This window comes from Myodes glareolus, chromosome 16 (assembly GCF_982192425.1).
Source record: "Myodes glareolus chromosome 16, mMyoGla1.1, whole genome shotgun sequence".
Lineage (NCBI taxonomy): Eukaryota > Metazoa > Chordata > Mammalia > Rodentia > Cricetidae > Myodes > Myodes glareolus.
Window position 1 is genome coordinate 539,871 of NC_142041.1, and position 23,588 is coordinate 563,458.

Consider the following 23,588-nt stretch of genomic DNA (forward strand, 5'->3'; position numbering starts at 1 on the left):
ATTATTTTGTTCATATTTATTTATGTGTTTGTGTGTGCACACGTGGATGGAGTCAGAGGAAAACTCACAGGATTCACTGTTCTTCTATCATTTGTATTCAGGGTTGGAACTTCAGGCTGTTAGGCTTCATGGCAAACCCACTTACCCACTCCTTAAGTATATGTTTAAAAAGAATTGCATCTTACATTAACTTTTCCCCCTTTTTCTATGTGACTTTCTTTGGTAGAAGTCATTAGGATATTTTCAGATTTTAGAAATTTAGAGAGGAGTGACTGTTCTTTGAATTTACCCCTTTCTTTTTTTGTGCTGAAATTGCTTTATTTAGGTTATTTGGCAATTTTTGGCTGCAGGACAAAATCTTTGTCTGTGACCATGGGTCATATTAGACATGCAATTGTAGCTTGAAGGAGGTTGGTTGCATATGCATTCATTAACCAGCTGCCTTTCATTACCAGTGACTAACTGCATAAATTCCTCTATTTTCAACTGCATAGAGATTCGTAGACTGAATAAAAATGCTATCCACAGTTTCAACAATTCTATTGAAATAATAAGTACATAATATATTAAAGACATTTACATTTACTGCTCCAGGTGTCAAAACAGCCATTTGACTGTTCATTCTTGTTTTTACTTATTGATAACTTCAGCTTAGAGACCAAAGTGTTTCCAGTGCTGTAAGGGCCATCACTGAAACCCCAGTACAGTTTCAATGGACAGAAGACAGAAGGACCACGGGAAGGCTTCCTGTGGCCTCAAAAATCACAAGGCTCGTTTTCTTATATAGAATTTTTCTCCTGTGTAGTTCAAGGCACTGTTTACTTATTTAATGCCTTACAATTTCTATTTGTCTTGCAGTGGATTTATGTATGGGCTTATTTCAGTGCATTATTGAACAGTAAATTGGGGTAAGGCCTCTCTCTGTAAGGCAAACATTCAGTGGAACTGACAGTAAATATCACAAAAGGTTCTTCTGCTATCTACTGAACCCACGTTTGGAAATAGAAGTCTGACTGCACTGCTGTGGAATGTCATCGTGTCCTACTTTGCTTACTATTGCTGTGATAAAAAATGTCAGCAAAAGCAAGGTAGGGAGGAAAGAGTGTATTTGGCTTACATGTTCTAATTACAGTTCATTGCTGAGGGAAACCAGGTCAGGAGCTCAAGTAGAGCAGGAACCAGAGGCAGAAACCGAAGCAGAGATCATGGAGGAATATTGCTTCTTAACTTGCTCCTCATGGCTTGCTTTCTTATACCACCCAGGACCACCTTTCTAGGTGTCTTAGTCACTGTTCTATTACTGTGAAGAGACACCGTGACCAAGTTACTCTTCTAAGAGAAATTATTTAATTGAGACGCCTGCTGACAGTTTGAGAGATTTAGTCCATTATCATCATGGTGGGAAGCTAGGCAGCACACAGACAGGAATCGTGCTGGAGAAGTAGCTGAGAGTTACATCCTAATGTCCGGGCCAAGAGAGAGACAATGGCCTGGTGTGGACATTTGAAACCTCAAAGTCCATGCCCAGTGACATACTTCCTCCGATAGGCCACACCTCCTAATCCTTTTCAAATAGTGCTGCTCACTAATGACTAAGCTTTCAAATATATGAGCCTATGGAGACCATTCTTATTCAAACCACCATACCAGGGGTGCCACTGCTCCGAGTAGGTTGAACTCTCTCACATCAATCATTTGATAAGAAAATTTCCCATAGATTTTCCTACATGCCAATCTGATGGAGGCATTTGTTCATTGAGGTCCCCTCTTCTCAGATGTCTCTAGCTTGTGCCAATTTGACAAGAACCTAACAAATACATATGGTAACTTTATTTTTAAGCCTTATTCTTTGGTCAGGACAAGAAAAGGCTGATGTGGACTCTGGATGTCTGATATTTTATACTCCGTGTCACCCGGGGGATGGGTGTAGGCATCCCAACTTTCCCTGAAGTTTCTTTCCGTCCCCTCGATCATCTCTTTGAATTTTTTGTCATGCCATGTAAATAAAAGCTCCTAGATTTCTTTGTGGGACCTCGAGAGAGCAGAGAATATCTGGGGATCGTGAACAATGCTGCTATGTCAGTCACCCTAACGCAGAGCCTTTAGATTTGATATCCCGTTTCTGTGATTCCACAAGATTTCCAGCATGGCTGCACTGGTTAAACATGGCAAACAATGCCTACTGGGCAGAGTTCAAGACTACCTGAACCTTTTCCCCATTGACCTGGTCACCGGTGATGAGCTGGTATAGAATGTGGGTCCGATATGCCATTGTTCATGGGAAAAAGCAGAGGAACTGAACTAACCTGCCTGCTAGATAGCCATAGTCTCACACTCAAACCCCAGAGAGACATCTCTTTCAGGGATATCAGCAAAGCCACCCCAGCAGAGTGTGGGATCTGAGTTACCCAGTGCACAGATTAACACCAAACATGCATAACTTTTTTCTTTTCTACAATATTGTGAGGGTAGAATGCCTGATGAAACATAAATATGACTGTTGTATTAGTATTAACAATTACATTAAAGTTTATTGCTTTGTTTGTCTTTTTAATTCTTCCAACTCCCCTGTGGAGCTAAGAGTCAATTTTGTGTTTTAGGCAAAGGCTTGGAAGCTGAGGAGGCCTCTTCACTCCCTCGTGTGCACCATTCACCCAGCAGGCATTACCTCCTGAACACTCAGGCCTCGGGACATGCTAGACACAGAATGAACAGGGGCTGATGTGTGAAATAAAACTGGTAGAGATGGTTTTGTTTTAGACAATGAGAAGTTCAGTGCTGCCTAAAAACTGTGTTAAATATTCGTGTTAAGATTCTGGAGATGTGAATTGAGGTGTGGGAGATCCCATATTTATTCGAAGTATAACCTAACTGCTGTGTAACAGTTCCAGGGAACTCATTTTTAATATCTACAAACGTGTAACACAGTTGTGAAGCTGATAAAATTTACCTGTAGAATCCTTACATTTTTAGTTCTATGAGGCTCATTCTTTTCTGTTTCTCAGCACCCCACATCCTTTTGTGTGTTTTCTTTGAAATGAACCTTGAAATATTATCAGTGATTTCTAATTCACTCTGAATTTAAGTGACTCCTAAGAACAAGCAATGATCTCTAGGGCTTTTACCAACTTGGTTTTGCTTACTGTAAAGAGAAATGTGTTGTTCTATCTTACACTTCATTCCCATTGAAAAAAGAAAGGTGAGTCACAAGTTCACAGTTTATCAGTACTAAATCTTAAATCCTATCAAATCTAGCTGTACATTCAATGTTTGCAAACACTAATAATAGTTTTCTCTAGCAGCTTCCTTAAAGAACTGTGAATGATTAAATAATTCTAGGAATATAGGTACATGCTTTCCCAGGAACTTTACATGTTCCAAGTGAGAAGTGAAGCTAACTCCTCCTTCTAGGATCAGGCAGGGTCCTGCCAAGAACTCAGTTTCACTAGTCTGAATATTCCGCCGAGATTGTGTCAGTTTTGTTTCTCAGCAACAGTAATAACTATACTTTTCTAAATGTCAAATACTGATATGGATTATGTTTGAAATTAGTTAATCATCACAATACACACACACATACATTATCTTATATTTATTTAGAATCTCCTCACCCTAGGGCACCCTAAAGAGAGGACAGTATGAGTGTAGCTACAGGAGGTGTCCCCTACTGCTTGCTGGGTTTATGCCTTAGATACTCAGGATTTGAAGGACTGGGATTTGTTTAATTTAAGAGCTTACTGTTCAAAGGCTTTGAGAAAAGTCTAGAAACAGCACCTCATCACTGACAGTCCTGCTGTAAAACCGAAGTTGGTGACAATGGTACATGGCTTTCCTATAGCAGCTCGATTTCAGGCCCTGGCGAGGCGATGTGTGGTGCGATGTCTGAATAGCCCCCACTGCTGGGATCTGAGTGTATAGGCATCACTTCGCCTTTCCCATTCTATTCTGGGTGTGACTGTCACTCACATGCAGATGATTTCTCCTGATATTTCCTACTGAGGAAGCCACAGATTTCCCAGAAGGCATTAGTCATAAGTGAATCACAGGTCATGGTACAGTGTTCTGTACAGGATGGGAGCTACAGTTTTTCCAGAGTAGCAAATGTCAGACATTATATGTTTTCTTTGATTGGCAGGTAATAAACAATCATGTTTCAAGTTTAGTGTTTCAAGGTCTCCCAGTTTCCTTCTATGGGGTGGTGGGGCTCTTATTCTTTATTTTATTATTTTTTAAGGTATGTGATTCTAATCCTAGTCACTAGGTGGCATGGCAGAACTTTTTACTAAGTTTTCTTCCATTTCTGATAATTTAGTTTCCAAAGCAAAGTGTGATTTCCCTTGCTTAATTTAACAAAAATATATACATTTAAAAATCAAAATAGGAATTATAATTCATCACGGAAGAGGGACTATTACCTAATATAATGGAAATGAATAACTCTTGATAAGTTTAATAATCATGCTTGGGCCTGAAATAACAAAGAATCTTCAAGGGTCCATTTTAATGGGAAAAAATAATGTGGCAATTCATCATTAAGCTATTTCAAAACCAATAGCACCATGTCAAAGTAACAAACCATACTGACTAACCTGGATTGATGAAGTAAAGTTTTAGATACTTTGGTGAGATTATTTTTCTACCTGCTTTAAGAGGAAAAGAGTACATAACATCTTGGGTATCTATCTGTCTGTCTATCTATCTATCTATCTATCTATCTATCTATCTATCTATCTATCATCTATCTATCTATCATCTATATATCTATCATTATTTATATATATTATTTACATTGTCTACATAATTTCTTCTGTGTACATACTAATGCCATTAGCTTGTTATTTTTTATGGAACTCTGACTTGAGAATGATTGGGTCTCCGACTCTATTTCCTGTTCTTGGGACTCTCTTCCTTTTGTGGGGTGGCTGTGTCCAGCTTTGATATGAATGTCTTTGCCTCACTGTATAGTATTTTATTATAGCATGTTTGGTTGTTATCTTATAGAAGCTTGTTCTTTCACAACGAGAGACAGAAAGGAAGCAGATTTGGAGAGGAGGGGAGGTAGGGAGGAACTAGGAAGTGTAGAGGGAAGGGAAACTATAATCAGGATATACTGCAATAGAAAAGAACCTATTTTCAATGAAAAAAGAATGTATTAGTTTGTTGTAGTTACCATAAGAAAATATGACAGATTGTGTGATTTAAAAAAAAATCCTGTCTTGAGAGTTCTGAATACTAGCAGCTCATGGTCATGCTATCTGCAAGTTTGGTATCTTCTGTTTCCTCTCTCCCTTGTTTTACAGATGGCTGTCTTTCCACTGAGTTCTCAAATGCTCAACCTGCTCACTCCTCTCCTGTGTCTTTCTGTATACTCCAAACTTCTGCTTCTAGTTAAGAAAAGCAATCACACTGGATTACAGAACCCTTTAAGTTTAATCACCCGTTTAAAGGCCTTATCTCTAAGTGTATTTATTTGCTGAGATCAAGGGGTTATATCTTTAACTTTTGAAACCAGGAACTATGTTTCAGCCACAAATAGAGAGTTCCTGAGAGAAATAATGAAGTTACTACACTGTGCTACATGGTAAATGCTGAGTAAGCGGCAGATATTTGTATTATTGTTGTTATTACTATTATTTTTTTGTGGAAACACATATATCTACATTAAGGTTCAGGGTAAATAATGGCTTCATTTCTACCTTTGATAACCCCATTCCATATATATCTGAGTGTTTGAGGAGCATGCAAAGATTTTGTAAACCAATGGGTAGGGTAGCAGTATTGTTGGAACTGACAGATAATGAAGGACCTCCCTGTAACATTGCCTTATAATAACTTACCATTCCTTGGCATTAATTACTATTGTGTGAATTTTTCTGGATGTTTCTGAGGAGATATGAATATGCATCTATTCACTCCAGATAGGGAACCAATGACAGATCACAGTTCAGATGCCACCAAAGTCCAACTTGGTGAATCGATGAGTTTTATTGGGGTTACTTACAGGAACGTGGATGAGTTACTTACAGTAGCAGAAATGGCTCAGAGACAGCTGTATCACTAAAACCCACTCCAACATGAGTGACAGCTCATGAAAACTGGAAACATGGAGCACACCGCATAGCCTGCAGGCGTGTGGAGCTACTGGAGGGTATTCTTCCAGGCAGTTTGGTGGGTCTCTGTCTGAGTTCCTTCAGAGCTGCACAGCTCCACAGTCCTCTCTGCTTCTAAAGCTTGAGGAGTGAGGGGCCTAGAGCATCCGGTCAATTTAGAAGAAATCTTGAAGCTTTTCAGTTTTTACTTTGTGAGTATTAAGAAACCTCTGTTTAGGACACCCTGGGCCTTAAACAGTTACCCCGAATAATCCAAGGATTCATCTCCATTTAGAATATCTTGGGTCTTAATAACCATCCCTCTAAGATGACATGGTTTATTTCAGAGGACATTGCTTCATAATACTGCAGTCTATTTCTGTTTGTCCTAAAATTACAGCTTAAGAGAAACAATCCCATGGATTTCTGTGAGTATGAGGCCTGCCTAGTCTACATATTGAGTTCCAGACCAGAAAAGGTTCTATAGTTGGAGGCTAGTCCAACAACAACAACAACAACAACAACAACAACAACAACAACAACCACACTCTTATCCAGAATTTAATTGTGCTACTTAGGGGAGAAATAGGTGAGTTGTTACATAGAGTCAACTGTAGCAACTCTAAGTTCCCTTTCTCCCTACTGCAACAGTTAACTGCTTAAACACTGTGGGAGGGAGGTCTCACAGCTGTTCTCTGTCAGAAACTGTGCTGTGTACTGTAGACATCCCTGTTTGATATCTGCATTCCTACTTTCCTTCTAGAAGCAATTGCTGATCAGATTTCTGTCTTGTCATTTGTCTTACTTCTCAATCCCTGATCTCACAGCTGAAAAATATTCAAATCCAGTGTCACGCAGAAAACTTATTATTCATAACTTGCTATGTTAGACTTAAAGTAGTTTAAGTCATCAACAAAACCTATGTAGGAAAAAATTTAGGAAATCTCATCTATAACTCTGTGATTAATACAGAGTTTGAAGTCAGTACCTGGGTCTGAAAAGAATTCTTAAAGAACTAATGTTCTTTTTAACACTAGTGTTCTTTTCAATTTGATTTGTAAGTTCTAAATTTTGCTTTCATACTTGTTGCTGCTAATTTTGGCTTGTTCATTGTTAAAAAAATGTTTAATTTAAAAATTTATAATTTACAATCAGAACAACTAAGATTATTCTTTTTTGTTTTGTGTCATCTGGCAACTTAAATATCATTACATCTTTTATAACTTTGTCATAATCCTGGTGGAAATCTGGTGCGGGAGAATTGTCTGTATTCTGTCAATCATATTTTAATAAAACGCTGATTGGCCAGGCAGGAATTATAGGCAGATCAACCAGACAGGAAGTAGAAGCGGGGCAGTGAGAATAGGAGAAGGCGAGAGAGGAGGAAGCTCCCTCTGCCACTCCTGCGCAGATCACCGAAGCAGCAACATGTGAGCTGACAGCTGAAAAAGGTACCAAGCCATATGGCTAATATAGATAATAATAATGGGTTGATATAAGTTACAAGGGTTAACAAGAAGCCTGAGCAAATGCCCCGGCCAATCAGCTTTATAACTTATAGAGATCTCTGTGTGGTTGATTTTCTCTTTGGGGCATGCCGGCTGTGGGGTACCGGGCGGGACAGAAACCCCAACAAGCCGGCCCTTCATGTTACAGAAATCTAAATCCGACCATAGTCAAGAGTCCTTGGATATTGTCCTGCTTCCAGTAGCATACAGAGCCAGCTGTGATTGGCCCAGGCTTTGAAGTAACTCTGCCTAGCAAGCTCACCACACAGTTATGTTCTTTCATTTTCAGGCCAGAGGTAGTGATCATGGATTTCCAGGCATGTGCTTCTGCATGGATTTCATTTTCTTTTCAGTTTTTGTTGAAATTCAGTGTTTACACTGACACCATGCTTAAAAGACATCAATATATGGGTAGGTCTAAATTATTGTTCTAACTTGAACCTCTCCCAGGAGCACAAGATTAGGAAATCAAATTAGGTACATGACATTTCCATGTGAGAGTTTATCATTCCAAAGTAACAGATCTTAGTTTGCGCACTCATATTCAGGAGACACGTTGTTATTTCCTCAAAATTCAAACAGTCCATCATTTAGAGAAGAGAATACTCATAAGAAGGTAATGAAACTTATGAGGCTCACAGAACTTGTAAGAGCCAGGAAGCCCAGAAAGACCTGTCTGCAAGGTTCTATAAGCAGTGAGCAGTTAATAGAGAAGAGGGGCTGCTTGGAAGTTGATCAGGAAACTTCAGAGATTCAGATTTTGTGAGTCATTGCTGATGCTTAAGTGAGCTTTCCTGTCATGCAGCTGCCTTTGAGCGACTTACGCTTCTTCAGGTAACTCCTTAACTATGCTTCTGCAAGAAAATTCTGCAAACCCACTGTTTTCTTAAGCTATACTTGGGCAGAATTATTTTGTCTGTCATCATTGCCCTGTCTGGAGTGAATAAACATTCATGCTAGGAAAGGACATATAGCAAGAAGACAGACTTCTTATGACTCAGACACTAGCCCAAGGCTATACCTCTTAATATTGGAATTGAATTTCAGCATGAATTTTGGTGAGGGCACCATCATTCAAACCATACTAAAATTTGTTTATTTTGATTAATGCAGATTTTAGGCTGACTAGTGCTATATTACAAGACTTTTCCTTAAAGAAAAAAAAGCTAAGTCTAAAACATTAATAATAGTTACATGAGAAGGCCAATGTAGAGCTCATCTGGGAACTTGATTCATCTTGCATTGCTAAGGCACATTCATAAACGGAAGGTGAGGCACGTGTTAGCAAAGACAGAACAGTGAAGTTTAATTAAATTTAAATTTATGCAAGAAGAGTCTGAAGAACTTGTCTGAAGAACTCCTCTTTCTTGACACTAATTAGAACAGAGAGGCTTCTAAAGAGCAAGTTGTCTGTTGAACAGGGACCCATAATCTTTTTGATTCTTGTAAATGGTCCAAGTTATTTTGACTTTGTTAAAAACATAAGTCAGGAACAGTGAGATGGTTCAGCAGGTAAAGGTACCTGCTGCCAAGTCTGTTCACCTCAGTTTGACTCCTGAGATCCACTGACTCTTGTAAATTTCCCTCTGATTGCCACATGCATACCTTAGTATATGCGTGTTTCTCCAAATCTTTCACATGCACACACAAAACAAATAAATTAATAAAACATAATAAAAATAAAAACAGGAAGAAACTAATAAATTCTATATAAATTAATAACTTAGATTTTATGAAGAAATTAATATTGCATTCTTCTATCAATTATAAAAGTACTTACCTTGAACAACTCTACTTGGTTGATGATGTTGAAATTTGTGTCAATGGCGAGAGATAACTGCATTGTCATTGGTAGGTTCTCAAGCAAGCTGGACTCATCTTTGTAAAAATAAATATATCAACCCCAAAGCAGAATAATTAGTAAAGCAATTCACCGAAGAGTAAACAGAAGAATATTGAAAATGAAGATAACAATATGCAAACATTTTGTAAATAAATGTCTTAAATTCAGTGTCTTTATTATGAATAGTAGATCTACATATCTACCATCAAGGTTTTGTGTGTGTGTGTGTGCTCATGCACACATGTGTGTGTTTAATTCATGTGTGTGCATGTGCCATGTGTGCTTGTTTAGAGAGTAGACATGAACATTGGTGTCTTCTTTAATTACTCCCCATTCTGATTTTGAGATAGGAACTCTCATTGACTTCGGAACTTACTGTCTAGACTGGTTGACCAATTGATTCCAGTGATTCTCCTTCTTTATCTTCATTCCATTGGGTTTTCAGATGTGTCCCTTCCTTGCTTTGAGAGACAAGGCCTTGTAGTGTAGCCCATATTGGCCTTGAATTTACAACAAACTTTTTACTGGGTCATCCCAAGTGCTAGAATTACAGGCAATTCTACCATACCCAGCCCTTAATACATCACAATGGTGCTATTTTGCTCATGAAAGCAATGAAGTATAAAGATTTATTTATTTATTTATTTATTTTATGTATATGAGTGCTCTATCTGTATGTACAACTTTATGCCAGAAGAGGGCATCAGATCCCACTATAGACAATTGTGAGCCACCATATGGTTGCTAGGAATTGAACTCAGGACCTCTGGAAGAGTAACCAGCGCTTTTAACCATTGAGCCACCTCTCCAGTCTGAGAGCAATGAAGTATTTTAACTACAAATGGCATACTGAATAATGTATAACATTATTTTTGAAACTTTAAGTTGTTAAATGTAATGGCAAATGACAATGAGTGACAGGTAGTATCAGAAGAGATATAGAGGTCTGTCTTGTTCATTACCTTATTTGACCTTGATAATGATCCTATGGCCAAATGTTCACTTCTACTTTGCAGGTAGAAAAAAATCAAAACAAAAGCACTTAAACTCAAAGAGACTGTAAATGACTTGCTGGATGAGCAAACTAATAGAAATCTTAGTTGGGAATATAATCTAATGAAGAAGTAGGCTAAGTGAGTAAATTTAAATTATTGTTATTTAGTTTCTTATTCACCCAATAATGAATCTGAATACAATATGAAATTTTCCTACATGTGAATTAAATAATGGACCCACAGACTAACAGAATATTTAATAAATGAAATTTCCAATTTTTAATATAAAGTTTGCTCAGGTTCATGAGGGTGCATTATCTTAGATGTTTTCTGTTTTTTTTTTTAAATTATTTGTTTTCTTTGAGAAAGTCTTATTATAAAGCCCTTGCTGGCCTGAAACTTGCAAGGTGGAGCAGCTAGCCTTCAACTCACAGAGATTCAGTTGACTCAGTCTCTAAAGTGTTGGGATTCCACACCATCTTTCACATAAAAACATAGCTTGGGTGCTAGAGAGATGTCTCAGCAGTAAAGGGCAGTAGTCCCTCTTACAGAGGATCTGGGTTCAGTTCTTAGTACCCATATGGTAGGTCACAACTATCTGTAACTCCAGTTGCAGGGGATTTGAAGGCATTTTCTGGCCTTTGCAGGTACCAGGTATGAATGTAGTGCACATAAATACTTGTTGGTTCTCCCACATACACATAAAATAAAATAGACTAGTCTTTTAAGCACAGTTTCTTACTTCTGAGGGCTGTCTCTGGTTACTCACTAAGTCAGAGCTGAGTCTTTCTTTAGCTGCTACCAGAAACCTCTTTTTGCAGTTTCTTTCCCACTAGAATTGCTCTCATGAGTATCTGTGGACACTAAAGTGAAGGGACATGGAGCTCTGATCATTCTGAGAGACTGTAGTTCCTTACCAAAGTCAGACTGACACGGGAAAGTCCAACGACCAGAACCAATAGACATTTTCTTTTCTGAGGAACAATTGTGATTTGAGAATCTTATATTTCCAATAAAGGAAGTAGCTTTTTGTTGACTTCTCAGTAATATTACTTATTATGTTATAGAAGAAACTAATTGAATTTATTGCCAGCTAATCCATAACTTACTTTAAACGTTTTAGTAAAAATTATTTTTTTGAGCTCCAGTGCTGTAGTTGCAGAGCGACAACACTGGTAAATAACGGTCTCTTAGAACTAACTGCAAACTATGCTGTGCAATAGAAATGGCCCAAAACACGTGCTTTCTCTGCTGCTCCCAGGGAGAGGAGCTGCCACTCATGGAACGGATCCAGGGCTCAGGTCCAGTTATGAGTCCTTGGCCAAATTTTGCACTTAGGGCCTCTGATATTTCCTTGCCTCTGAAAAGGGGTCAATGACACCCAATTCCCCCAATTTGTATATGTGTGTATATGTATGTGATGTGAGGCAAATTGTGTAATTCCTAGCATCTGGTAGGCACTAAGTATAATTTAAGCTTTCTCTTTTAAGATTTGCCTTGGAATATGGATCTACATTTAAGAAAAAAGTTCATAGTAATTTAATGTCTGAGAGATCATTGGTTTTCCAATCTGCTATTCTAATCCAAATTCTTCTTACAGTAATGTAAGCCATCATTTGTCATGCTCACCTAGTATCCTCTGAGAGGTCCATGTATATTCCAGCCAAGTCCTAACTCGATACTGCACACTCTGAGGAATAGAGTATTTGTTCATGTAGGCAACAATATGGTCCATGCAGACATAGAAGTTGTTCCGATTGGCTGTGGCTGCTCCAATTACATCACGCATCTAAAACCATAAATATTGTCATTCACACCCAGGAGAGAAATTTCATTTGAATTGCTCATCCTTATACAACATCTCTGTCTAGTGCCCTGATTGTCTGATTTTAACACACTGACATCAGGTCCTAATAAAACATTGGAGATCAGATTATTTCACCAACACTAATAAAGTCCATTATACAAATCTTGTGAGATTTTTTTGTGAGGCTTTGGTCTCATAATGTAGGTGAATGCACACAATCTTCACATATTTATGTATTACTGTGAAAATGATAGTTGACATTTTAAAGCAACTATAATCCCTGCACAGATGCAAGGGAAGTGTAATGAGAGTTGAGCAATTATCCTGCAGAAGAGCTAGTTGATCTTGTTGAGTCTTTCCATGAAAGTACCCTTCACAGACAGTCAGGGTGACTGACTCTACAGGCTCAACTTATGATGCAATTTCAGCCTCTGTTCTTCCTTTTGTATTGTTTAGACAGATAAAATCAAATCTTATAATGCTCAAGGCACGGTATTCAGCAGAAGTGAAATGTGCTGAAATTACTGAAGCGCTGTCTGCCGCTGTGACAATCCTTAAGGAACTGTCAGGTTTAGTTCTCGAATGTTTATAACTCAGCCATAAAAACCCACTCTAGGTTAAAAGCTGATCTTTAAGATCTCAGCACAAAAAAGATATATTGCTTGGCTCTTTCTCTCACATGGAGAGAAGCAAGTGGTTATAAATTTGCTTTGACTGTGGGTTTATTATAGGAGAAAAGTCAGGCCTCACTTTCACACACTAATACTTAGCTCATTCATTCTAGTAGCCATGGAGCCTTTTCTGCTTATGGAAAAAACTACTGACTTTTTTTTTTTTTAGTATAGTTCAAATACCTTTCATTGTGATGGTTTCCTCAATTTAAAGTTTTAGAGTTAATGAATCTACTTCTTTAAAGTATTTGCTAAGAGCTATACAGACTCCATTTATATCCACTCTTTGCTGTGGAATAATTCTCTTGTACACTGTAAAGATTTGTCATTTGAATTTGTTTAATAAAACACTGATTGACCAGTAGCCAGGCAAGAAGCAGAGGCGAGGATGATGGAAAAGGTGTAGTCAGAAAGTTGTTGGCAGATGCAGAGAGCACAGGATAGGCACACTGTACTGAGAAAAGTTATCAAGTCACGTGGCAAAGTTTAAGAATTATGGATTAATTTAAGTGTAAAAGTTAGCTAATCATAAGTCTGAGTTATCAGCCAAGTATTTATAAACAGTATTAAGCACCTATGTTCGTTGATTTGGAGCAGGTGGTCTCGGATAGAAAATGTTCTTTTACAACTCTTATTCTTCAATGACTCTCCAAATATTCTTCTACAATCTCAGCTCCTAGACCTTCTCTTTCCATGTTCACATACCGGGAGCAGCATTATCCAGTTCTCTAAAGCTGTCATATATGATAAATTACAGGTTGAGAGATTTAACAAGAGTGTTAGAGGGAATCAAGGACAAAGTTAGGTAGTTATAAATAGTATTGAGGGCCCAAGGATTTGTAATGTGTTCATCTGAACATCTTATGTCCTATCCTTCAGCAGTATTGAGTTTCACTGATGTAGGAACTGAGGACAATATGTATTTCATTACTAGTTTCAATCTAGAGAAGCAGATCATGGTTGGAGAGTTAGACAATGCCAGGATTTGTGAGCTGTACTAGAGAGTAGAATTCGGGAGTGAGGAATGATGGTTAATTTTGAGGCATAGTCACTGTTATGACCATAAGCATGAACTTTGAATACATGGAGTTTTGTTTCATACGCTCTTACTTTTGTTTCTGTTTCCTTCCTAGCATCTTTTATTCCTTAAGGCACAAGTCTTTATCTCCAACTTTAATCTCTTGTGCACCTGAGCACCATTTTCAGGTGGTTCTTGCTCTGGTTAGATCTTCAACGTACTTGAAAAGCAGGAGTGCTGCGCTTATTAGATTTTTTACATGCATAAGAATCACTACAAGAGCTTTTGAAATGCGTGTTGAGGGTTCACTGGTCTAAAGTAGAATCTGAGTCCAGACTTTCTCAAGGGATGCAGTCTTGGTTGCTCAAGCATCCAGTAGTGAAGCACTCACACTACACTGGTACACTGGGCAGACAGTCTTTCCCCTTTTCTCTCTTTATTGATTTTTGATACATATTCTAGCAATACAATCCTGGCTGGCTTTGAACTTTCCCTTTCCTCTTGCTTCTGTTTCCCAAGTGCTGAGATTAGAGTAGAGAGACACTTTCTAGTCTTTTGAAAATTTCTTTGCACACACCAAGGAGTCAATATGTATTAGATTTTACGTCAACTGTCCACTTAAGACAGTATGAATTTCAATGCCTTTTAATCTCTCTCTCATTTTTGAGATAGGGCCTCACTATGTAGCTCTAGCTGTCCTGGAACTCACTATGTAGACAAGACAGGCCTTGAACTCACAGAGATTTTCCTGACTCAGCCTTCCATGTGTGCTGAGATTAAAGTGTGTGACACTACTTCATAATCTCTTCAAACTAGAGTCTCCCCACTGTAAAAATGATATAGTAGGGAGGGCCTTGGACCTTCCCCAAAGCAATGTGCCTTATCCTATCTGAGGAGTGGATGGGGGTGTAAAGTGGGGGAGTAGGTGGAGAAAATGGGAGGAAAGGAGGAAGTGGGAACTGACATTGGCATGTAAAATGAAAAAAGATAGTCTGTTTTTTTAATAAAATAAATGAAAAAATGAGAAAACAGTGAATGCACCCCATATTGATTTCATATATTATGACAAATTGTATTGTTTCATTACATTTAAATTTAAATTAATGTTTTTCCAATTAGTTTCATATTTCAACCATTACGAATTTCCCCATTAACTGCTATGATAGTTTACACTTAAAATTTTTAACTTCTTGATGTTCCAAGGTTTCAGTATTCCAAACATTTCAATATTTTCAATACTTAAATGGAGTTATCTTTCCAGCTTCCCTATATAGTCCATTAACATGTCTAAGATGAAGTTGACATGTCCCTATGCATTGACATTAACCACCTATCTATTTTCTGTATTATTATGTATTTGTATTTGGAGGTTTGCTGACCAAAACCTTGATTGCTCTTCCTGATTATAGCCAATTTCTGAGAGACAGTGACCAACTCTCCTGAGAACACTTTTTATAATTCACATGAACAAATCCTTAGTTCTTATTCTTTCTATAGCCCTCTTATAGTCTCCCACCTTTAAGACACCACCCGTTGTATATGACAGTACAAGGCGTCAGACCAATAGAGCAACATCTCAAAGCCTGATAAAATTATTCAAATTAGCTTACACTAATGTTTACTCAGTTGAAATCCCCACCCTAGTAATTACTTATTTTGCTCAACATCCTCATTTTCATGGGTGGCATGCTCCCTCCTTTTAAGGTCTCTGAGTGTAACAAATTAATCCTTTCAATTGTCTTTGATCTGCTAGACTTACCACACCTAAGAATTATAGTACACATATTTAAAAACACTGGTCCTTTTGGTTCATATTATAATTAACTTTGAATCTACATGTTCAACACCCTCTCTAGACTCCTTCCCATTACTATCAAGGTAAAGCTCAAATTTAGCATTCAAAATCCTTAAAATATTTTATTCTTGTATTTATTTTTTACTTCCAAATATTGTTTTCCCCTTCCTTGTCATTCGGATCTCAAACACATTTCATGTTTTGCCACTGACATCTTTTCATAACTGGTTTTGACTAACTGACCTGTCTATTGATGATGACTAAATACTACCTAACTGTTGAGGATGCTTCACCTGCATCTGTTCCATGTAAATTGAGGAGCTTCCCTTTACTGGACAATAGAGGATTTTAAAACTCCTCTGACATCTGTCTTGTTTAGCAAACACTTAACATCAATAGATGCATTATTTGAGTTGTGACAATTTTGATCAGTATCAAATATCGTGGTATGTATGTTCTTATTGTTACAGAATGGATTTTATCTGTACTACTGGGAGTGTGTTAAGAATCAGTAGTTTGGACTGGAGAGATGGCTCAGTGGTTAAGAGCATTGCTTGCTCTTCCAAAGGTCCCGAGTTCAATTCCCAGCAACCACATGTTGGATCACAACTATCTGTAATGAGGTCTGGTGCCCACTTCTGGCCTGCAGGCATACACGCAGACAGAATATTGTATACATAAAACAAAAAGAATCAGTAGTTTTTCTAGTGGTTGTATTGATTTAGTGATGCAGTACTCAGTTTCTTAGATCATGTATTATAACCTTATATGGAGTTGCACATAGTTGTACTGTATAACTGCACTGCAGTCGTGGTTCAGAAACATCACAGGCCCACTTTGCTTTGTGTACTTTGCAACATGCTATGAAAAAATATATGTTTCATGAAACACTTGACTCAGATTCTAGACTCTGCTAAGTATTATGAATTACAATGTCTTTACTGTAAATTCAAAGGGTATATGTCCTAACAAACTTGGTCAGCAGGTCTTATGGAAGATTTAATCACTAAAAGGGAAGAACATCTGTGTATGGTGGCATGGATACGTAGTTTCAGCACTTAGAATGTTAAATGATTCTCCAGTGAAAGGAAAGAGGGCCATGAGTTCAAGGCTAGCCTATGTATCAAGACTGTCTCAAAAAAAGTCAATGTTGTAATGTCGGTCTAAGCACATTTCATTAAATCTATGAAAAAGAGTAAAAGAAGGAAGATAATGGAGAAAGAGAAAAAGAACCACAGATTTCAATATTTCTTCCATAAAATTTATAAATATTTATTAGTCTTTTAAAAATGAACAAACTTTGCGGATTCACTGTCTGCTTACCTGACCAATTAAGCTGGAGAACACAAAAACTCCAGAAAAAAAATTCAAGAGTTGAAAAGCAATTTCAAATGAAGTCTGTGGCTCAGGAAGGCCCCCAATAGTAATTAAAGTTCGAACTGCCCAATAATAACATCTCAGATACCTGTAAAAAAGATGCATAGATTTTCCTGTACATATCATTGTAACACCATTTAACTCATACACAAAATTCATGTATGCAGGAACTGGCAACCACTGTGTGCTACTGTAAACGTCTTAATAAACACTAGGACTTGATTAACATTTAAATCCAAGGAGGATATTTACTGTTTCCAAATTTTCGTGATCTACTTTATCAGGCTTTTAATTTGAGGGTGAGAGACTTGTAAAAGAGTTAGCACATATGTGCTGTTTAGACTCCACAGTGAATGTACTTTTGGATGGAATAATTGGGATGGTTGGAGACATCTGGAAATATGCGCTTGAGGTCAGCTGCCTTAATCCTTGAATCTTACTGTTGGCTGGGTTTCTATGTTCTCCATATGATCTCTTCTTGTAATGCCCAAGAAAACTTCTCCTACATATCAAAGTGTAGGGCCCCGGGACTACCCTTGCTCCTGGGGCACATCTTGAGGACAGTTTCTGGTCAGCCAGCTAAACATCCTGTTTGTTCCTATGCTCCCTCTGCCTCGCCTAATGATTAGCTGTAGGGCATTGTTTCATCTTTGGTATGGTAATTTCCCACCTGCCTGGGTGGAAATCCTTGTACAGCAGCTAGGTATATAAGGATTTCCCCAAAGTTGAATAAACAGCATTTGGCTGATCTCCTTTCGAATGACCTAGGTCTCTATTGTGTTCTTTCAATCTCCAGGCCCTTACCCGACTCAGTTATGGTACAGTGGCATGTCAACTGTACCAAGGGGGTAACACAGAATCGGGTGTTACATCTAAGCTTATGTTGGTCTGGTTAAGGATGGCAAGAAAACTTTCTACTTATCTTTGTCATGTGACTATATTGGATTTCCTCATATTCTGTCTGTTTCAAGTTACATGAACCTCCTTTTTTATTGCTTTTTTAAATTGAGCTCTACATTTTTCTCTGTTCCCCTCTCTGCCTCTTCCTTCCCCTTCAACCCTCTCCAACGGTCTCCCAATTTACTCAGGAGATCTTGTTTTTTTCTACTTCCCATGTAGATTAGATCTATGCATGTCTCTCTTAGTGTTTTCATTGTTGTCTAAGTTCTCTGGGATTGCTATTTGTGGACTGGTTTTCTTTGCTTTACGTTTAAAAACCACTTATGAGTGAGTACATGTGATCATTATCTTTCTGTGTCTGGGTTACCTCATTCAAAATCATATTTTCTTGCTCCATTCATTTGCCTGCAAAATTCAAAATGTCGTTATTTTTTTCTGCTGTGTAGTACTCCATTGTGTAAATGGACCACATTTTCCTTATCCATTCTTTGATTGAGGGGCATTTGGGTTGTTTCTAGATTCTGGCTATGACAAACAAAGCTGCTATTACAAACATGTCCTTGTGGCATAATTGAGCATCTTTTGGATATATACCCAAAAGTGCTATTACTGGGTCTTGAGGAAGGTTGTTTCCTAATTTTCTGAGAAATCGCCACACTGACATCTAAAAGGGCTGCACCAGCTTGCATTCCCATCAGCAATTCAGGACCTCTTTTTTTTAATTGAAAATATTTTTTCCCTTACATTTTCCCCTCATATCCTCAGAGATTGTCCCTACATCACCACCCATTTGATCCCATACCTTTTCTCTCTTTGTTTTTGGAAAACAAACAGTCTAAGACACACAATAACAAACCAGAATAAAATAAAAAAATAGACAAACAAAGAAAGAAGCAACAACACACATGTAGACACATGCATACCTGCAAGCATGCACGTGCGCGCACACACACACACACACACACACAGCCCATAAGAACATAAAATCAGAAACTATAATAGATAAATTAGTAGATTTATTAATGGCAGCTGCTTCTCCTAGAATGATCATAGCCCAAGACGAAGATAAAAGGGGTTTTATAATCCAGAAATGCCACAGCACCTTAATTGTCAAGTAAATTCCTAGTTTGAATTGATTGGAAGATAAGGGACTCCATCTCTCACTGAGAGGGATGGCAAAGAATTTGAGGCAATCTTTAAATTGCCAAACCAGAACTGATGAAATGGCTCAACAGGTAAAGATAATTGCCAATAAACCTAACAAACCTGAGTTGAGTCACTTTTAATTAACATAGGAGGAGAACTCCTCATGCACATTGTGGTAATCTCCATTTCACTAAAGCAAATAAATTAATAGAAATTTTAGTTACCAAATTAACAACATGTTGAAAATATTATATAGATCAAGTAGGTTTATGTTGATAAGAGAACTCTTTATAATTTAGATCTACTTGTTTATGCAAATGAAAAATAGAACAGACAAATTTTTTCACTTTTTTTCTACACATTTTTTATTATATTAATAAATATGCAAATGTGAGAAGAGATGAAAACTCTTTTCTTAGGAAACAACTCTTGGATGGAATAGGTTATTTATTTAGAACTTCAGAACTGAAGAACAACAAATAAAATTACTTAGCTCTGATAACATAGCCTGGATCAGGTATTCCTAATGTATCCTTAAGAAACTTCTTGCATATAGAAGAGAGGAAGGAAGGATTATAAGAACCAGAGGTTTGAGGACCAGAGCGAAACAGTGTCTTCTGAACATGGCAGGCAGAACTACTGAGATCTTGAGCTCCCATAGCTGTGGTTGCCTTTATAACATGCACAAGATCAAGCCAGTTAACATTCTAGCAAGGAGTGAGAAGGCCTTCGTGAGGTCCACTCCTGACTCAGGGGCTGTGGACAGTGGATGGTTTCTTGGGGAAAGATAGTCCCTTTTGTTTAAGGGTGTGGGTCTTGGTTGGTAGATCATGATTCAGTGGATGGTTCCACACCTGGGAATATACAGACAACACAAATTGGAGTTCATGTTTTTATTTTTGACAGAAGACATTAAGTTGAGGATTGCAGGGAGGTCAGATGGATGTGTGAGGAGTTATAGAGAGTAGTAACAAATGAATTATGATCACAATAATTGTATAAAATTCTCAAATGACTAAAAAAATTTAAAATCCAAATATTTTATAAATAGACATTCAACTCAGTGGGTCTCAATTAGGTTCCCCCCCCTCCCCCGGTATTCATGACAGGTTAAAACCTTTTACAGTATTCTGTCTTAGTTAAGTTTTTGTTTTTAAAATAGAAGGACTAAATTATCCAGTTGTATTACTCCTGAGTGTATTCCCAAGGGACTCTGTATTCTACCTCAAAGACACTTACACATCCATGCTCACTGATGTTCTATTTGAAACAGACAGGAAATGGGATACGGTTGGATTTTGACTAGTAGATGAATTAATAGTGAAAATGTATATCATAAAGTTAAATTGTGACCATAAAGAAAAACAAATTATGAAATTTCCAGAAAAAAAATGAGTGGAATTGGAAAACATTAAATGAAATGAGAGAACTCAATCTCAGAAATGCATATACTGTTTGTTCTCTCTCATATGCACATCCTGGCTTCTAAGTGATAAATGTATCAAGGTGGGGTTGGTGTTGGTAAACATCATGATACTAGAAAGGGGTCCACGAGATGAAAAAGAGTCTTTAAGGAGAGGGTCGAGGAAAACAGTAGAATATGTGAAATATTAAAGTGGAAGAGGAATATTGATGACAAGAGGGTACAGTGAGGAAGATGGGGCAGAGAGGTGGAGAGGAGGAGGGTGGATGTAAAACCAACCGAAATGGAGTATGCTCAAAAGTCTCAGAAGGAAAACTGTCTCTTCATAGGCCAATTAAAGTATTAAGTTAAAGCATCAGGGGTGGGGGCTCAAGAGATTGCTCAGCAGAAAAAGTCCTCATCCACAAGTTTGACAACTTCAGGACAGTCCTTGAATCTCATGTAAAGGTAAAAGTAGATAAATGACTTCATAAAATTCTGCTCTGACCCCCATATGTGTGTGGGCATGCTTCCTAATAGCAATTAATAATAAGCTTAAAACAGGCTCTATTTCTTGTTCTAGTGAATCACACAGAGAAGGAACACTTTAGTACTTTATGACTGTGTTAGTCTTTGAACAAAGGTAATCATTTTCAAATTCTAAGAGTAGTTTTATAAATAATTAAATAAATTGATGCTAAAATTAGTACTCAAAATCAAATCTATAAGTGAATTATTTTCAATAATTCAATACAAAATTCAGTACATTTTAAGGACATGGAATATTTTTAACCTGGTGGATATAAGAATAACCGCCACAACCAAAACAGTAACAAAATCCCATAAACATTTTTGGAGGAGAGTTTAGATTTTTTAGACAATAAAAATATCACGTAGTAAATGCCCAGAAGGCCTCAACTCAAGAACAGTGGACTAGATGTCAAAGAGATAAAGTGCAAAAGTAAATTTACAGGTTGTATTTCAACCTTCTATCACCCACAGGACACAGGTCCTCAATCTGTGGATTTCTTTAAGTTGAGAAAATTTATTAAACTTAATACTTTCCAAAAGCGGGAAAGGACTAGATATTTTTCCTATATGGTCAATTCTATTTTACATCATTTTAGTGTTAGTAGGAACAAACACAGTATTATCTACTTTCACCTTCTTGTTTATAGATGTTGAAATGACAGTTAAATATGAAACGTTGGGATTGATTTTCCAAGTCTCAAAGGTTAGCCTTGAACTTTTAAAATATTAAAGAGTATGCTATGTTAATTAGAAATTTTCTGCCCTGATGCTTTGTGGTTTATTTTCGGATTCTTTTCTCAGACATGTCTTGCACACCCAGACATGCCCAACCAAAGGTAAGATTTGTAATTTAATTAGATGGCATCATATTGATTTTCTAGGATTAGCTTAATTAGTCAAGGGTGTCCATCTCTAATATCTACACTCCAGGCAGATAAATCTTTTCAAGGAGATTCCATCTTGAGAATTTAATACACAGACTCTCTATAAATTTTTAATGCATGACAACACACAGCTCCAAGTCAAAACAATGAGAGAATTTAAGACTGAACCTAAAGAAAAGCTGAAAACAGGAATTATGCCTCCGTGAGCATATAAGGAACTCTAGAAACAACCTGTTTAAAAATTGGACAAATAATCTAAACAAATATTTCTGGAAAGATGTTCAAGTAACCAAAATGCATAAGAAAAAAGCCCAGTGTCATTGATTATCAAAAAAGTGCAAATAAAACTTACACTGAGGTACCATCTTACTTATTAAGAATGTAAATAATTAAAAAGACTATTTTTTTCATTTTTGAGATGACTTCATTCTGTTTTCTATACTAATTTATAATCCCTTGACAGTATATGGATATTCTTTTTTCTGCCTCCTTTCTTTGTTTCCCATGACACCTCTTTTCCCTTTTTTATTTTTGTCATTTTAGGTGGGGCAATACGGTTCTTCGTTGTAGTTTTGATATGTCTTTCCTGATTATTAATGATATGGAGCATCCTTTACATTCTTATCAGTCATTCCTCTGTACGCCTTCATTCAAGAATGTCCTTTAGATTTTTGTTTATTGAAAGTTTTTGCTATCAAATTGTAGAAATTTTTCATATTTGGGTCTTTAACCCATTATCATGATTATGATTTGTAAATATTTTCCCCAGTTTCATAGGTTGTATTTGTATTTTGTTGATTGTTTTGTGTTTAGTGTGGACTGTTAGTAGGGTGATGGAAACCTGTGAGTCCACCTTTGCTTTGCTTGTGTTTGAGGGGCCACATTAAGCACATTTTCCTGCTCTGCTGTCTTCTCATTGTTTCAGAGTCAGCTTTCCCACACTTACCCCATAGGACCAGCTCTATTGTGTTGTCCCAGCAAGGTACAGGGACCACTTGCCCAAGTGCTGTTGCTGATGAGGGGCTGGGGCAGTCCTTCTGCTCTCAGGGCACCACAACCAGTTCCTCTACCTGTCTCAGGTGTTGATAGACCTGGGGTCTGAGAAAGGGTATCTCTTCTCTGCCCATGCTGTCATACGTCAGATGAGTAATGGGGACCACTCTGCCGTGCTTATTTATGACTTTCCGGCTGACTCACTCACAACTCTGCAACAGGGTGGCTCTATTGTGTTACCTGGGTGAGGTGCAGGTCCTGTTCTCCCAAGTGTTGTAGCTGTTGGGGGCAGGGACAGTTCTTCTGCTCTTATGACCTCAGGGCCAGTTCTCCCATCTGCCTCAGGCAGTGGGGAGGGCAACTCTCCCCACCCATGCTACCACAAGCCAGATGAATAATGAAGATAGCTTGTCCATGCTCATAACTTCAGGACTGGCTCACCCACATCTCTGCTAAGAGGGTTGGTTCTATCATGCTGCCCTGGTAAAGTGTAGGGCCTGCTCTCCCAAGTGTTGTAGCTGATGGGGGTTAGAGACAACTTTCATGCTCGGATGCCCACAAGGTCAGTTCTTGCACCTGTATTGATGAGTGAGTGGTGGGGGGCATCTCTTCCCAGTTCATGAAGCCAT

At 37.7% G+C, this 23,588-nt stretch overlaps 1 protein-coding gene across 1 annotated transcript in view; it reads right to left on the reverse strand.

Moving 5' to 3' along the window:
* Cngb3 (cyclic nucleotide gated channel subunit beta 3) overlaps nt 1-23,588 on the reverse strand; it is a 155,008-nt gene that overhangs the window by 36,343 nt on the left and 95,077 nt on the right. Inside the window, exons 11-13 of the mRNA XM_048420196.3 lie at nt 17,050-17,191; nt 12,065-12,224; nt 9,378-9,475 (exon numbers count right to left, since the gene is read on the reverse strand). Of these exons, the coding sequence (XP_048276153.3) occupies nt 9,378-9,475; nt 12,065-12,224; nt 17,050-17,191 (400 nt within the window). The remainder of the gene's footprint in view (nt 1-9,377; nt 9,476-12,064; nt 12,225-17,049; nt 17,192-23,588) is intronic.